Source organism: Mirounga angustirostris, unplaced genomic scaffold (genome assembly GCF_029215605.1).
Source record: "Mirounga angustirostris isolate CCGP_5_RB_7025 unplaced genomic scaffold, mMirAng1.0.hap1 SCAF_9, whole genome shotgun sequence".
Taxonomy (NCBI): domain Eukaryota; kingdom Metazoa; phylum Chordata; class Mammalia; order Carnivora; family Phocidae; genus Mirounga; species Mirounga angustirostris.
The window spans coordinates 35,587,043-35,604,600 of record NW_026991717.1 but is presented as its reverse complement, the minus strand read 5'-3'; the positions used below and the strand labels follow the sequence as shown (position 1 = coordinate 35,604,600).

At 38.3% G+C, this 17,558-nt stretch overlaps 1 protein-coding gene across 6 annotated transcripts in view; it reads left to right on the top strand.

The window, feature by feature from the left end:
- Window positions 1-17,558, top strand: part of LRRC49 (leucine rich repeat containing 49) — a 171,986-nt gene that overhangs the window by 50,491 nt on the left and 103,937 nt on the right. For 3 of the 6 annotated variants that reach the window (XM_064570223.1, XM_064570225.1, XM_064570222.1), the window contains 2 exons: window positions 1,944-2,005; window positions 7,964-8,023. In XM_064570223.1, coding sequence (XP_064426293.1) covers window positions 1,944-2,005; window positions 7,964-8,023 — 122 coding nt within the window. Of the gene's footprint in view, window positions 1-1,943; window positions 2,006-6,511; window positions 6,631-7,963; window positions 8,024-17,558 lie in introns of those variants that run through there. The other 3 variants (XM_064570226.1, XM_064570224.1, XM_064570227.1) reach the window with 2 other exon arrangements.

Below are 17,558 nucleotides of genomic sequence, written 5' to 3'. Positions count from 1 at the left end.
TGGTGCCAAATGAATGGTACACATAGTCCACGTTCTGATCACTGGCAGTTGTATTTGTTTTACACTGTTTAGGGTCTGCGGGGTTGAGAAGGTGTCGGAGAACGGTGCACAGGGAAACTCGATGGGAGAATGTCTTAAGCCAGATTCATTTCTCCTATGACCTCTCAAAAACCAGTGAGATATGGCTGTGCTACAATTCCATCACTTTTATATTTTCTTTGTATAACAAGCTTTCAAAAATAAATAAGTGAGGCATTTTTGGAAAAGCTAGGCTTGGCTGTCATTTTAATGCACTTGCCTTAATTCTTACTGGGGTCTTGGAAATGGTAGTTTTAAAAGGGAGGAAGGAAAAGAGGGAGGAAGAAAGATAATGACTTACAGAAACAGTAAAACAAGTTTTGATTTGGGTTTAAATATTGGGCACAATAATATGTAAAATACATATATTAGCATTATTCCAACTCATATAACTAGGAATTATTGTGATATTGCCCTTAAAAATGAAAAACGTTTCGGGGGCACCTGGGTGGCTCAGTCGTTAGGCGTCTGCCTTCAGCTCAGGTCATGATCCCGGGGTCCTGGGATCGAGCCCCACATCGGGCTCCCTGCTCAGTGGGAGGCCTGCTTCTCCCTCTCCCACTCCCCCTGCTTGTACTCCCTCTCTCGCTGTCTCTCTCTCTGTCAAATAAATAAATAAAATTAAATTAAAAAAAAAAAAGAAAGAAAAACGTTTCTTGTACACCTGAAACTAATGTAACACTGTATGTTAATTATGCTTCAAAAAAGAATCAGTCCTAGACAAAAACAAAAAACAAAAACGAGAGAGAAATGTCTCCTGAATTTTCATACTCCATATTAACAGCAGATATTTTAGATGGGTCATAATCCAGCAAATTAAAGTGAGTCTTGAAAAAAAATTTTTTAATGAAAAAAAAAAGAAAAACATTTTATATGGGAAGTGCCAGTGTGTAGAATTTTAACGGAAATCAGGATAACAAATCTTGTCCTGTCTCGGCCTCTAAGGCAGTATGTAATCCTGGGTCACCTTTCCACCCCACTCCCACCCTACCTCTGCAACAGCCTCAACTGTTCGCTTCTCATGTGCATAATGAGGTTGTAGACTAGGTAATCACTAAGCTTCTTAAGGTTCTATTACTCTAGTGTATGTCAGACTTTTAAGAAGTCTGTGTCTTTTCATTTAATGAAGTTAGGTAGCTTTGTATTTATTTTGTGATTTAAAAAAAAAATCATTTGAGCCAAAACATCTCAATATTTGCTAAGGATAAAACTACATTTAAACAGCCGTGGTTTACTTTGGGATGCTGTACCTAAACAGAACAGGGGTGATTTCTAATTGTAAGAATGTCTGATGTTTGCTTAGATTGGAAATTGCCCTTCAGTGACACTCATTATGATCTGCTATTCGTTTTATGGGGGAATTGCCAGCATATTGGTTCATTTATAACTGGGTGGTGTGTTTCCAAGGGTTTGAGAATAGTGAGGGAAATTGCTTTGAAATTCTCAGCACTGTTGTGAAAGCTAATTGCATAAATTTAAAATTTTAAAACATTTGAGCAGCTTCCTTTTAAAAGTGATTTTTAACAAATGTTAGATCCTACTATATTTGTGCTACAGTTGAAATGCTGAAGTAGCATTTTGGCTTCTTTCCCAAAAGCATGCTTAAAGAGGCTAGCAGCATCTCTCCCTATTCTCCTCAGTGCTTTTTACCTTGCGAGTGGTGCAGCTTGCTCTGCGGATGAACTGCCGCCCTCCCATTTAATCTGCAGTGGAGAAGAATGGAGCTCAATGTCTGGTAGAAAACAGTGCTCTAGCAAGGTTGCCGGAAACAGAAGTGAATATGTATTGCAACAGCTGAGCAAGAAGACATGTATGATAGTTTTTTTCTTTCAGCTGATAAATTTTTGCTTTCTGTTTCCTTCTAGAGAGATGTGGACAATTTGCCCTGCCTCCAACGTCTGTTTCTCAGCTTCAACAATATCTCTACGTAAGTGGAAACTCCCAGTTTGTCATTTATTAATAACCTGGCTGTGTGGGTTCTGGTGCTTTAAATGAGGATTGTAAGTACCTTGGAAAATCTTATTGTCATGTAAGATTTTAAATTTGAAAATGATAGGGCCAAATGACAAAGTTCTTCGTGGAAAAACAAAGCTCTGGTGGGGATCAGAGACTCTAAGGCTAAAATGATGAAATTAGTATAGCATGTGCTTTTTCTTTAATTATACTTTAGGGTTGCTCTTTTGCAAAATGTGTATGTGGAAATGTCAACATATATTTTGCTGTCCTTTGTTTGACACTTACTGCACCAGTCAGTTGAATTAGAATTTCTTCCATAAATTATCATCTACAATCTGTGTAGCTACTAAGCAATTTTGATATAGCAGGCTATATTTGTCCCTGAGCCTCTTGCTAATTGGGCCATAACTTCTAACTTGCTATCCCTACTTTAGAACTATTGCTGCTAAGAAACAGTATATCAGAGTATATAAATGCCTACATTTTGTTTTCCAAAGAGCTGAAGTGTATCATCCTTTACATTGTGATGCTGTCTCATTCAGTGTCAATGTGGAAGATCTCAGCACTGGAGCTGAGACAGGCATTCAGGCTTTTCGAAGCAAAAAGACCTCTACTCCTTCCCTCATTCTTTCCTTCTCCTCTTTCCCCCAGCCACTCAGTTTGAACTATGCTTTGAACTGCCCGCTCTGTTCTTTAGTTTAACTTCAAGGCTGTACTTTGCACCAGCTTTTTTAAGAAGGTAAGAACTAAGTATAAAACAGTTCAGAACACATCTCTTCCTGAGCTCAAAGTCTATGCTTCTGAAAATTAAGAACCAGTGTAGGGGCACCTGGCTGGCTCAGTCAGTAGAGCGTGTGACTCTCTATCTCAGGGTCATGAGTTCAGGTCCCACATTGGGCGTAGAGTTTACTTAAAATAAATAAATAAACCTTAAAAAAAAAAAAGAACCAGTTTAGTTTTCGTGCATTTTTTTTGTTTGCGTATTTTTCCTCCCCTATCAGATCTAAGTGTTAACTCCGTATCTCTGTGCTAGCTCTAAAAGTTAAGAGATTAAGTCCAGGTAGTGAACTTTGCATATGGGCATTATTTAAAAGAAAATACCCTTATTCTGTCTCTCTTCTCTTCTGTGGGAAAAATATTGAAGTTTTCTGTAAGACTTTTCATACTCTTTTCAGTTTATGCTGAGTGCTGTTCCAGTGGTCTTTCCATCTGTTGGGGAGGTGGGATTTCTGACAATGGCAGTGGAAGGGACACTTAATTTTCTTTAGGGAATTTCTTCCTAAAGACCATTAGCAACTATTTTGAGAAGATAGTTTCTCACTCTCACAATATTTGCTGTTTAAGGTGCTGGAAACCCTTAGATTCCCCCAACTTATGGTGGAATGCATTACTTTTGATTCTTTTTTTTTTTTTTTAAAAGATTTTATTTATTTATTTGACAGAGAGAGACACAGCAAGAGAGGGAATACAAGCAGGTAGAATGGGAGAAGGAGAAGCAGGCTTCCCGCGAAGCAGGGAGCCCGATGTGGGGCTCGATCCCAGGACCCTGGGATCATGACCTGAGCTGAAGGCAGACACTTAACGACTGAGCCACCCAGGCGCCCCTACTTTTGATTCTTGCCTTGATTGTGGGGAGTATTTAAAGAGAGATACAAGTTTGGGCGTATAGGGGCTATGATATTCCCAGGTTCCCAGGATACTCGAACTTCTGAACTTCTGGCTCTATATAGAGTTGGTTTGAATTGCTTATATATAGGGAATTTTCTTCCCAACCTGGAAAGGAGTTTTACCACCCAGAAAAATAAAGATATGATTAATGGGATTACTATTGATAACTTTATTTTTTTAAAAACACTTTTACATGGTAGGTTTTCCATGAGCTGTGAAAAGCTATGCTTCTTGATAATAAACCTGTCGGTTCGATATACTACTTTTTAAGTTGGACCTCTGATTTTCATATGCCCAAAATCAATGATCTTTTGTGCCTTAAAGAGATAAATTACCAGAGGAAAGTTGTATCTGTCACATATATAATATATCCTTTGGTCATTGTCGCATTGTCATTAAGGAATATTTGCTTTGTAGGGGCAATTAAAGGTAATCAGTGTCATATGCTTCTCTGTCCTCCTCCCTCTCTTACAACTTTCTTTAAAAAGCATGATTTCCCAAGAAATTGAGCTAGTGGTGAGTCAACAATTTTAGTGGTTTCATTTTCTTACTAATTGTTTTCTCTGTGTTTCTACATAGGCTTAGCCCTTTACCTTTCTTTAGTAATTCCAGCTCACTTGCTTTTGAGGCTCAGTACATTTTCTCTTCTGTTCCTGTTGACACGTGTGGTCCAGGAGATGGTATATAGATTAGATTTGATCTGCTGGGGGAAATAATTGGAGAGTGCAAGCCTTGAAAACATTTCTGTTAGCTTTACTCAAGACACAAACATCTCAGATAGCTGGGCATCAGATGACTTGTAGTGATAACTGTAGTATCTTTTCAGGGCCTCCGTGTCCTGCTATAGTCCTGGCATAGTGGAGTTGTCTGGTTTTACAGTTTAGTGGCCCAGGAGTGACAGAGGTCAAGAAGAGTAGAAATAGCAGCATAAAGCTGAAAGTACCTTTTAGGACTCCCTCTGGGAAACTCACAGATACTATTCAGCCAATGAAAACATCCAATTAACTGTATATCCATTTCAGGGAGACAATTATGTATTGACTGTTATATAGTAGGGCTTCCTAGTTTTTGACCAAATTGTTGGATTCTTAGAGGGCCATTTGCATAAACTATTAGGTACCTGGTGGAAATTCGGAAAGTTCCAAAATGTGATGGCACCCTATTGAATACAGAGAATTCCAACATGGGTTAAGTAGGTACTTATATTTATTTATTAAAAAATTTTTTTTAAAGATTTTATTTATTTATTTGACAGAGAGACACAGCCAGAGAGGGACACAAGCAGGGGGAGTGGGAGAGGGAGAAGCAGGCTTCCCGCAGGGCAGCGAGCCCGATGTGGGGCTCGATCCCAGGACCCCGGGATCATGACCTGAGCCGAAGGCAGATGCTTAATGACTGAGCCATCCAGGCGCCCCTAGGTACCTATATTTAATGTCATGTGTACAGAACCCCTTTTGTATGTTTTCCTGCAGCTATTAGAACACTGCATTTAGCACCACCAGGAGGCATGCAAGATGTGTTTAGAGAACGAATGACATGTATCTATGTTTATGTAGCTGAATAGAATCAGTGCTTCTGAAATTAAAATATCTCTCAAACCTGAGGAAGGCAGAGACACAAATAGGTAATTATTATACAGTGAGTTAAACTTAGTTGTGGCGATCTGTGGGGATATTAGAAAATGTAAATCAGCCTGAGGAAGGGAAGCGAAGGAAGCCTTTCCAGAGGGAAATGATACCTGGACCCAGTGCTAAGGGAAGAGTAGGCATAAGTGGAGCAAAGGGTACTTGGACATTTCTGGTGGAGGACACAAGCTGGGCAGAGTTGATGCAGAAGGCTCAGGGCGAACTCACTAGGTTTACCCTCTCTGGACCTGCAGTGAGGTCCTTGCTCTCCCTTTCTCCCTCCCCTCCCGGGCCTTCCTCCAGACCACAGAACACTGGAGGGACCTGCCAAAGTAGGTTTTATGATGATCACCCTGCGAGTAATATTCTGTGGTTAATCAAGGGGATCTGTTATATCTAATTAATTCTTCAGACATGGTAATTCCCCCATTATTCACCTCTTCTTCTGAGGTACTGTTTGTCTGTTTGATTTGTTTTGTTTTTCTTTGCTCTCATGATCTTAATTTCCAAGTAGTCTAATTGCATTTTTTTTCTAATGACTTATTCTTAGTTTATGGTTGAGAGAAAGTTTTCTTTGATTTCTAGAATTTACTTTTTCCCCCTCAGAGTTAATCCTGTATTTGCTCTCCAAACAAAATCAAACAAAAATGCTCTTTCTTTTTTTGGTTTCTTTATTTCTTTGATTTTTGGATGGCAGTTCATATTTACAAATGAGAGTCTAGATGGATTTGTTTTGTCAGCAATGGTTAGAAAAAATCACTATAAATGCAAATTGAGTATAGGATCTCTGCAGAGGGCATAGGGTAGGGAGGAGGGAAGATAACAACTCAGTTGGCCTTTCCTTTATGGTGAGCACAAGAAGCTTGCCTTCTGGAAATGGAGGCTCCTTTTTCATCTTGGCCCCCAGAATTTACCCAGAACACTGCCTTTCCTCTCTCATCATTTTCAACCTTTGGACAATTCACAAGGCAGCGACTCTGAGAGTGAGATGCTGGAAAACTGTTACTGAAGGCTTCAATAATTACTGGACAACTGACCCACATCTGTTGCCAACATTTGCTGCCTCTGATGTAGGGAATATTCTAAGGTCCTGCTGGCAACACTTACAATGTAAATGATCCTGTTCATTTCAGGATTTTAGCAATTTGGGGTTTTACTGATCCCATCTGCTTTATATCTTCCAGAAATTCCTTAGTGTTCTGGTCTGCTGATGGAACTCTTCCTGGTTTTCTAGTACTGCTATGGATATTTTCATGCTTTTATGTTCATTCATTTCAAAGAAATTTTGAGAGGGTGGAGAGAGGTAAGTGCATGTGCTCAGGCAGCCATTCTCATAACTGTCTTTTCTTTGAGTGATTTTCCCCAAATAGGCTACACATAAAAATATCCTTGGAAGCTTCAAAAATACATAGTCACTGGTTTACTGCTGGGTAATCTGCTCCAGCAGATTTGGAGTGGAGCCAGGGATCTGTAATTTTTTTTTTTAAAGGTTTATTTATTTATTTATTTATTTGACAGAGGGAGACACAGTGAGAGAAGGAACACAAGCAGGGAGAGTGGGAGAAGGAGAAGCAGGCTTCCCACTGAGCCAGGAGCCCGATGCGGGGCTCGATCCCAGGACCCTGGGATCATGACCTGAGCCGAAGGCAAGACGCTTAATGATTGAGTCATCCAGGTGCCCCAGGATCTGTAATTTTTAAAGGCTTCTCACAGTATCCTGATGTGCAACTCAGTGCTAGATTTGGGAACCAGTGAGTTATGGCGCCCCAAAATGAGAATATGTGTTAACATAGGCATCACGCAAAATTTCCTTCACGAGGAAAAGCTTTATAAACAAAAATATTTGTCAAGGATAAAGTAAAGATTTGTGACCCTCAGAAGGTAGTTTATGATCTCTTCCACTGAGATGGTTGCAGGGTGCTGCTCTTCATTACAAGGTTAAGTTGAAATCAATTCTTCTTTTCAGACTCTCTCTCCTTTCATTCTCCAATGTAGAAAGTTTTTACAAGCTTTTTAAAAAACAAACAAAAAAACAAAAAAGAAGAAGGGTTTATAATTCTAGTGTCTTGATTGCCTAAAAGGGAATGGTTGCTGTTGCTTCTAAAACTGAGGGGAATTCAGTATAATTGGGAAAGGAGTCAAATACTAGTGAGGATCAAATATCAGCTCAGGACTCTTGGGCTTGTGTATTCTTTTTTTTTTTTTAATTTTTTTAATTATGTTATGTTAATCACCATACATTACATCATTAGTTTTTGATGTAGTGTTGCATGATTCATTGTTTGCGTATAACACCCAGTGCTCCATACAGAACGTGCCCTCTTTAATATCCATCACCAGGCTAACCGTGAGAGACGATGGACTCTGAAAAACAAACTGAGGGTTCTGGAGGGGAGGGGGGTGGGAGGAAGGGTTAGCCTGGTTGTGTATTCTTTTTTAAAATTGTGGTAAAAAAAATAAAATAAAATAAAATTGTGGTAAAATACATATTAATGTCCCATTTTAATCATTGTTAAGTATACAGTGCAGTGGTGTTACATTCACATTGTTGTGTAGCCAATCTCCAGAACTCCTTCATCTTGTAAAACTGAAACTGTACCCATTAAACAACATTTTCCCTTTCTTCCCTTCCCCAGCCCTGGCAACCACCATTCTGTTTTCTGTTTCTGTGAATGTGATTGCCCTAGATACCTGATGTAAGTGGAACCATACTGTATTTGACTATTTGTGTCTGGCTCACTTCACTTGCATAATGTCCTCAAAGTTCATCCATGCTGTAGCATTTGTCAAAATTTCTTTCCTTTTAATTATTCTTGAGGTAGTGTGGAACATACTAGAAGATGGAACTTGCAGAATGAGCCATGTCTACCTCTCCATCCTCATTGCCTTCCCATAATGCTCTAGACTCCTGGTCCACTGAGCTTCCTTAAAGGTAGCATGCTCCCCTTTGCCCACTCAGTCTTTGTATCTACAATGGCTTCTGGCAATAACATTTTTCTACCTGCTCGGTGCCTGAATAACTCCTGATCATCCTTTAGATTTGAGATTAAATGATACCAAGGGTTCTCAAACTTTAATATGCCTAAGAATTATCTGGAGAGCCTGCTAAAATGCAGCTCTCCAGGCCCATCTTCCATGGATTCTAATTCAGTAGTTTTAGGTGGGGCTCAGGAATTTGCATCTTTAGCAAATGATGTAGCTGACTTAAAAATACCACTTGTCTGTGTTTTTTAGTCTTTGGGTCAAAACCCATAGAGGGATCCTAAAATCAATCTTGTGGTTAAGGCTGGGAAGATAAAAATGGAATAGAAAATATCAGTTTGTTGCACATTTTCAGGACAAATATTGTTTCATGAAAATTTTCCAGTTTTAATTACATATGGGTGTGTGTATGCATGAGTTTGTGTGTGTACATTATTTTACTATAGATATGTGGGGACTGGGTTACAATGTAAATATATTTCTCAGTATGGATTGAGTTTACAAAGTTTGAACAATGCTATGGTGTCTTGCTACACGCTTTCCTCATAGCTTCCTGTACTTCTACAATTATTGCAGTTCCATAGTTTATTGAACTGTATTTATTTTTTAAAGATTTGTTTATTTATCTTAGAGAGAGAGAGAGGAAAAGAGCACGAGTGGGAGGGGCAGAGGGAGAGGGAGAGAGACTCTCAAGCTGACTCCATGCTAAGCTCGGAGCCTGACCCGGGGCTCCATATCATGACCCAGAGATCACGACCTGAGCTGAAACCAAGAGTTGGACACTCAACCGAGTGTGTCATGCAGGCGCCCCTGAACTTTCTTTTTAAATTGTTCTCCCTGCTAGACTGTAAACTTGACAAAGGCAAAGGCACATATCTAAAATGCTCACTGCAGTCTCTCCAGCGGCTACTATGTAAATAATATTACTATTTTATCAAAAAATTTTCCAGAAGAATTAATTTAATCCCTCAAGTAGAAATATTTTTCTCTGTGGTTTCAGAACATGTTTTGGTGGGTCCTCTTTAACGCCATTACTAAGTCATTTGGACTATTTTTAATGCCTGGACAGGTGAGGTTTAAAAGCTTATGCGATCAAAGTAATCTTGGCAGTTGTTTCTGGCTTCTAGGTCAAGCTATTGATTTGTCAGTAAAGATCTTGCCCAGAACTTCTAGAATAGAGGAAAATCTGTAGAACCTTCCCATTAGAGGGGTTGTATCAAGGGTAGGGTCACGGGTGTCATCGGCCCCAGGGTACGGGTAAGAAGGAGTTGCAGTGTCTGTAGGGCATTCGAAAACAATAATAAAACTGAATAATAAAAACCTGCCCATGTGGGCCTCTCGTACCGTACCTCCTTCCTTTTCTTAGTAAGACTATGCTATTTGGACTCTGCTTTCTCTTTATGATGTCACTGAAAATTTTAAGCTAGGATTACATTTTCTTTTGGGGGGCAAGAATACTGTTACAAGTTCTCTAATGATCTCTTTTAGTAATTGTATGACTAAAGGTCACCAGACTGCAAGCTTTGGGTGTGACTTTTCCTTCTTTATGGTTCTCTAGGGCAAGGGTATCCTCCAGGCTATTTTCAAAATTTATGAAAAATGGTTCATAATTTTACCTTTATTAGGAAATCATTCTCTTTGCATTTTTTTTTAAGATTTTATTTATTTATTTGACAGAGGGAACACAAGCAGGGGGAGTGGGAGAGGGAAAAACAGGCTTTCTGCTGAGCAGGGAGCCTGATGTGGGGCTCAATCCCCAGACTCTGGGATCATCACCTGAGCTGAAGGTCAACGCTTAACAACTGAGTCACCCAGGCGCCCCTCTCTTTGCATTTTTTCCCAAACTCTATTTCAACTTGGTTAGGTACACCATATGAATTATATATTCAGGAAGAAATCAAGTGAGAGAAACTCAGACTACCCTGCAGTTGTCTCTTTTAGTACTAGTTGATATTTTAAGGAGGAAATTGTTTTACTGACCTTCAGAATGTATTGGTAGTTGTTAGGAACTCAGGTTGTTATATAAAGTGTTCCTATAGCTGAGGCTTGACTCTCCTTGTGCTTTCCAGGATTGGAGGTGTTGCTTATGTCATTTTGGCTTGAAGGAAATTAATTTTTCTTAGTTCTAATATCCAGCACACTGTTAAAATGGCTTCACATTTTTTTCCTTTCTGGCTCAAGTTAACAGATAACCAACAATAGGCCAATTTTCTTTCTAACCTAATAAAACAGAAATCAACAGAATAACACAGAAACCAATTATTGACAGATCTTTTCTGACCGCCTACTAAGAAAAGTTTTAAATTTAAGAAATGACTACATATTGGGGTGCCTGGGTGGCTCAGCTGGTTAAGCGTTTGCTTTCAGCTCAGGTCATGATCCCAGGGTCCTGGGATCGAGTCCCGCGTCAGGCTCCTTGCTCTGCGGGGAGTCTGCTTCTCCTTCTCCCTCTCCTTCTGTGTGTGCTCTCTCTCTCTAGCTCTCACTCTCTCTCAAATAAATAAATAAAATCTTTGAAAAAAATTAAAAAAAAAAAAAAGAAATGACTACATACTTGCCAAGGAAATTTCTGATTTTACTCCTCTTCAAGGTGTTTGCCTGATGGCTGACATGTGATTCACCTTCACACAAACATTTAATTGCATTTTTCTAAATGTGATAGGCATCATCTAAAGAGGACCTACAAAAAAAGTTCTAAAAATAGGGGCCCTTTCCTTTCCTTTCCTTTCCTTTTTCCTTTCCTTTCCTTTTTCCTTTCCTTTCCTTTTTCCTTTCCTTTCCTTTTTCCTTTCCTTTCCTTTTTCCTTTCCTTTCCTTTCCTTTTTCCTTTCCTTTCCTTTCCTTTTTCCTTTCCTTTCCTTTCCTTTCCTTTTTCCTTTCCTTTCCTTTCCTTTTTCCTTTCCTTTCCTTTCCTTTCCTTTCCTTTCCTTTCCATTCCATTCCATTCCATTCCATTCCATTCCATTCCATTCCATTCCATTCCATTCCATTCCATTCCATTCCATTCCATTCCATTCCATTCCATTCCATTCCATTCCATTCCATTGCTGTTTGACTCCTCCGCAGTGAGCAAAACCCCTAGGGTATGCTAAGGCATAGTCCCTTAGTGTCTAATCCTTAAGGCTACCTGCAGCTTTTCAGTCCTTTCAGAAAGAAAATAGGTGAACAAAAGTCCACAACTAATGACAGATTGGTTCCATCACTTCAGAAAAACAGACTTGAGGTAAGATAAATTTGTTTTATTATGTTTTGAGTTGACATAATTATTGGATCTAAATTTATTTAGAGCATGGAACTTTTACTAAAATTTTATATCATCTCCCATGTACACCTTATTTCAATATTGCCTTACTACAGGTGACTTTTCCATTTAGATATCAAAAGTAGAAATTATTCTAAAATACCATAGAATATAAAAATGTTTAAAATGGATCTGTCGCATTTTCTTCATTGTTTTTAGGTCATTTAATTTGTTAAATTACCATGCTATATGTAATACTCTGCATTCTAATATAAAGTCTTGTTTGAATTTTTCTACCCTAAGTGAAGGATTATAGTTAGTTAATTTTCTCTGTTTTATTTTTTTTTGTTATAATCAAAATGACTTTTTCTTTATGTCAGTTTTAAGTATTGGTTGATCTCATGCTGGACAGATTAGTGCCTTACAGGTAGAATATTAACATCATGATACCATGTACTCTTAAGTGGCAGTATTATTGAACGTATTGGAGATTTTTTTCTCATTTAAGGGAACTAACATTACTGCCATTCACACATTGACATTGTAAGATTATTCTATAGATAAGGGAGCATTAGAAACCAATCTTTTTTATATATACCTTATATACCTTTATAGTATTTTGTACAGTTATAAATTCTATAATTTTTTTGCTTTAAGCAGCATTTTTAAGTGAACAGAGTATATTTGCTTTATATCTTTTTTTTTTGTAACATTTTTAATTTATTTAAGTAATCTCTACACCCAACGTGGGGCTCAAACTCACGACCCCAAGGTCACAAGTCACACACTCTTCGAACTGAGCCAGCCGGGCGCCCCTGCTTTATATCTTGTGATATACTACATTGCATATAAATTTTACTGCCAAGAGAAAGTTACTTAAGTGACACAAATAGAGATTAAAGGCTTCATTCGGATGTATTATCAGCAGCACCTGAAAACCAGGCGACTCTCCAACTGAAGCAGGATCAGAGATTGTATAGGATTGGAAAGGTGATTATGGGATCTTGCTGTTTTACCAAAGGCAGCAGTTTTCCACCTCACTCTCCAATAGTGCTTGGGGGTTGTTCCTTTCTTAATGCCTCTTGCTTGAGGACTCCATAATGGAACGTATTTTCTGAGGACTATTTTTGCAAACCTTGTGGTTTATTGAAGAGCCTGAGCTCATAGAGCAGGGGTGGTAGTTAGTAAAGAAGAAAGAAAAGGGGACAAAGGTACAAGGCAGTAGGGAAACTTGGGACCCTCTATATATTTGTGGTAATTTCTTTTGTATTACCTTTGAAGGAGGGAAGGGCAGAAAAAAATCAAGTGGATAGCAGTTCCTTTTTATTATTATGACAGCCTTATGTTATTATTCTATTTGTATCAGCATCCATAATCACTTAAAACATCAATACTGTGGTACAAAAGTACATACAAATGCTGTCATGGATTTTATTTATAGCGTTATGAAGGAACTTCACTGGAAGTTTTCCAGATACTTATTATCATCATAAAGTTTGATTTTCATGAGTGTGGAGGTAATATTTGTGTGTATATGTGTGAGAGTTATTCTCAGAGGAAGGATGATTATTGAACTCACATTAAACTAAGACCCTGTGAGCAGGCTGTTTGCACACCTCGTCTCAGTCTGGGCTCACACATGCACAGTTGAGAGGCTGATAGCTATTTGGGGAAGAGAATTAATATTTTTAAAAGCATTGATGTATTAAAGGCCCTTTGGGTTTTGTTGTTGGTAATGTGATGGTTCTAGAAGTTGCAGGAAAATTTTTGGTATGTATTACTTAGGGGAATTTTGAGTCTTAAAATTACTTATGATTAGGGGCGCCTGGGTGGCTCAGTCGTTAAGCGTCTGCCGTCGGCTCAGGTCATGATCCCAGGGTCCTGGGATCGAGCCCCGCGTCGGGCTCCCTGCTCAGCGGGGAGTCTGCTTCTCCCTCTCCCACTCTCCTTGCTTGTGTTCCCTCTCTGGCTGTCTTTCTCTCTGTCAAATAAATAAAACCTTTTAAAAAAATTACTTATGATTAAATATTATATCGGGTGGTTGTTTCTAGGTTCAGAAATAAACAAGTATGATAAATGAGACCAACGTGTTTTGCGATTTCCTTTTTGCTCTACAAATGCAGGGAAATACAATGTATATTCAGAAACAAACTTAAGGTATGTTTAAATCCAAAATGCATTTAAAAATAAATTTAAGGTATGTAAGTAGCTTCCTCTAGTGCTATTCCTTGTACTTGTCTTTTTTTTTTTTTTTTAAAGATTTTATTTATTTATTTGACAGAGAGAGAGAGAGAGCACAAGTAGGCAGAGTGGCAGGCAGAGGGAGAGGGAGAAGCAGGCTCTCCGTGGAGCAGGGAGCTGGACGTGGGGCTCAATCCCAGGACCCTGGGATCATGACCTGAGCCAAAGGCAGCTGCTTAACTGACTGAGCCACCCAGGCACCCCTCCTTGTACTTGTCTTATAGAAATACTTCCAAAAGGGGTTTAAAGTAGTGTACAATAAAAATCCCAAATACAGTGAACATCAACATTTAAAACAAAGGTAAATGAACAGATATTGAAAGGACTGAACACATTGGTAAATTCACTTCAGGAAAAAAAACAAGCTCAAAATTAATTATGCCAGAACCCCAAATGCCTACTTCTACCTGGAGGAACTTCTTTTAATCCTTTATCATCCAATCCACACCCCAAACAAGGAGAATTGTTTCCTTTTTCTGATACTTCTACAACATCTCTTAGTATACTGTAATAGCTGTTTTTATATGTGTCCAGTTAGGCCACATTTCACTTATCTTTGTATTGGTCATATTTCATCTAACATTGTAGGCATGTAATAATCATTATTGTTTTAATTAATGAATGAATAGAACCCAAATCTGAAGCTGATATTTTCCAATATTCAGATAATTCTTAACAGCCATATTCAATATGTTATTTAGTTGTCTGAGGATTCAGTTTGCAGCTACTTCATCATGGCTGTCCCCTGGGATGTAGACGGCTAAAAAGTAAATGAGACAAGGAAGCTAATTTAAGATTATTTTATGCAAAAATAGGATGATTAGTAACACCTGTCACAAAGTATTACAGCCCAAAGGCTGTCTTCAGTGACTTAAGATTCCATTGAGATACTTTTTAAAAATTTGAGTAGATTCAAAGTTGCTTCTTGGAGAAAAACTGAGACTTTGCTTGAGGAAGTTCCTAAATTATCTGGTGCAAAAATAAGGTAGCCTTCTATTTGAGCAGAAATATGCACCTGATTTTCATACATATATGAAAAATATAGAAATAAATATATTAAATATATTTAGAAATATATATGGAATCTATAGAAATATATATGAAATATATATGATATGTATAAATGAAATACAAAGATATGTTGTTATTAATCTTGGGGCTTGTATAGGAGCTGCTTTCATAACTATACCTCTTCTCCTCTAGAGAAGAAGAAAGAGAGAAGGAGAGAGTGAGAGAAAGAGAAAAAGAAGGCTCTTTGGTCAATTACCCTTTGGAATGTAAACAAATGACTCCAGATTTTATTATTATTATTATTATTATTATTATTAATTATTATTATTATTATTTAAAGATTTTATTTATTTATTTGACAGAGAGAATGAGAGAGAGAGCACATGAGAGGGGGGAGGGTCAGAGGGAGAAGCAGACTCCCTGCCGAGCAGGGAGCCTGATGCGGGACTCGATCCCGGGACTCCAGGATCATGACCTGAGCCGAAGGCAGTCGCTTAACCAACTGAGCCACCCAGGCGCCCCAGATTTTATTATTTTTTGAAATGTAAACACACAGCTCTGGGAGATAAATGTCTTTATTATTCCAGACTTGTCTATCTACATAATCACCCTTGAACCCAGGTGCCAACATTCTTTTCTTAGAAAACCCTGGCCATACAGGAACAGGAACAGCTTCACATTGTTTCTCCATGTAGAGTAGCCCTACACCTAAAGCATAGCCTTTCTGGGGCCTCAACTATATAACCTGAGTGTTCAGTGAGCTCTTTTCACTGTGTCTGGTTGGAACTCCAGTGTCTCCCAACTCCACGTGACCTATAGGTACTCTTCATCTCACAACCTCAAGAGTTATATTTCGCTGGGCTTCCTGGAGTCTTGCCCTGTCGTGATGCATCGTAATATTCAGCCAAATACTTAAAAGACCTCTATGCAGATTTCTAGAGTTTCTTTTCTATATAGCTCCCTCTTCTCCCTGAAAATCCCAACAGCCTCAACAGACCCAAACTCTGACCTCTGTTTCATCCACCCAGTGAAACCTCTGTTCTCTTTTTGACTCCACTTCCCTGAGTTGTGATCTGGAAAGTGCCTCCAGGCAGAAAGCCAAGATGAATGTGGCTTTCTTGTTTTTCTCTTCTCCAAGGATCACAGCCCTTCCTGCCTGGATATTCAGTGTTTGCTTCATGCATTTTGTCCAGTTTCATAGTTGTTTACATTGGTAGAATGAGTCTCATACCATCATTGCCAAATTGCAAGTTCTTTCTATCAGATTTTCAAATTATCATGTTATGTATCATCTTCGCCGTCTGTCTGGTACTTAAAGGATATGAATTCCCTTTAAATTAACAGTGTTCCTGTAGGTAGGAACCAATTATATAACCTAATTCTGAATTGACAGGTGTACAGTTTGTCTGAAAAGACTTCCTGATATTTAAAATGAACAGTTTAGAAATGGGCTAAAAATAGATTCTTTAGATTCCTTAAACTGCACTCTAGTATCATGTTATTTGTTCAGAAAACTTCATGCTCTGTCTTTATTACTTTATCTTCCTATAGAAGTAGTTTCAAAAACTATGGTTTAGCAGATTCTAATCTTTACTGAAGAGACTGAGGAAGGAACTAATTAAACCACAAAACTCTGGTTGGTGAAAGATACAGTTGAGCATAGATTTTATTATGGGTCAGAGTGAAAGGAAGCACTACACATGTATGATTTAAATTATTGATACTTTTTATATGCACACATGATAATTATGTCTACATTTAGTCATTCTTGAGTCCCTGTCTGAGATTGCAGGATCAATGTCATTTTCAAAAGAAAAATATTTTCCCCAAAATTTTGTGATGGAAAAATACAGGTGATTTAAAAGCTGTGTTAAATTAGGAATAAATTTATAAGGATTGTGTATTTCCATGGAAGCTGCTGACTTTCAGTGTTTGAAAGGGTGATTGATAATCATACTCTTTCTCTTCTGCTCTAAGTTATGAATCAATTGAAAGATGCAGGAATCAGACAAATGGAATACAAAATAACAGAATGTAGTTTAGATATACATCTACAATAAGGCTTCCTAATATACCTGTCCTGAATTGGATGTTTGACTCACTTTGCCACTGGCAGAGGAATTGGAAAACTGAGAGCAACCCCTCTAGAGGAGGGGTGGAGCTGAAGAGAACACCCCTATCCTGGAGACTGTGTGGCCTGAAGAAAGAGAACCTACTACAGTTATTATGTATGCACTTTTGGGAGTTTACCTTTTAGAAAGAGTGTGTGTGTGTGTGTGTGTGTGTGTGTGTGTGTGTGTGTGAGAGAGAGAGAGAGAGAGAGAGAGAGAATATGTTATTAAATGGATAGAATTAGTTGCTTTCTCCATATTAATTTTTAGTATTAAAAATGACTTTTATGAAGGGCTGAAATGTAACTTGGTCAGGAAGGAAAATTATTGCTTGATCTTGAAAGTCAGTGGATTTCTAATCAAGCCTTGGTTGAAAGAGGAGGCTATTTAACCCTTTAAGAAATCTTGTTTACAGCCAAATAAGGGAGTTGGGAGTTGGGATTCCCTATAAATAAGGAGGATACTTCTGGATTCTTGCTTTGAAGGGAAGTGAATCAGTTAGGCTTGTTTGTCCTGGGCACATAAAAAAGTATCACAGTGACTTACAGTTCAAAATTGTCAACTAATCTCTAAGAATTGTTTTTGGTAAAACTTCCTTCTTATGCTTTAAAAAGAAATTGACAATGTCACTTGTAGACCTCATGT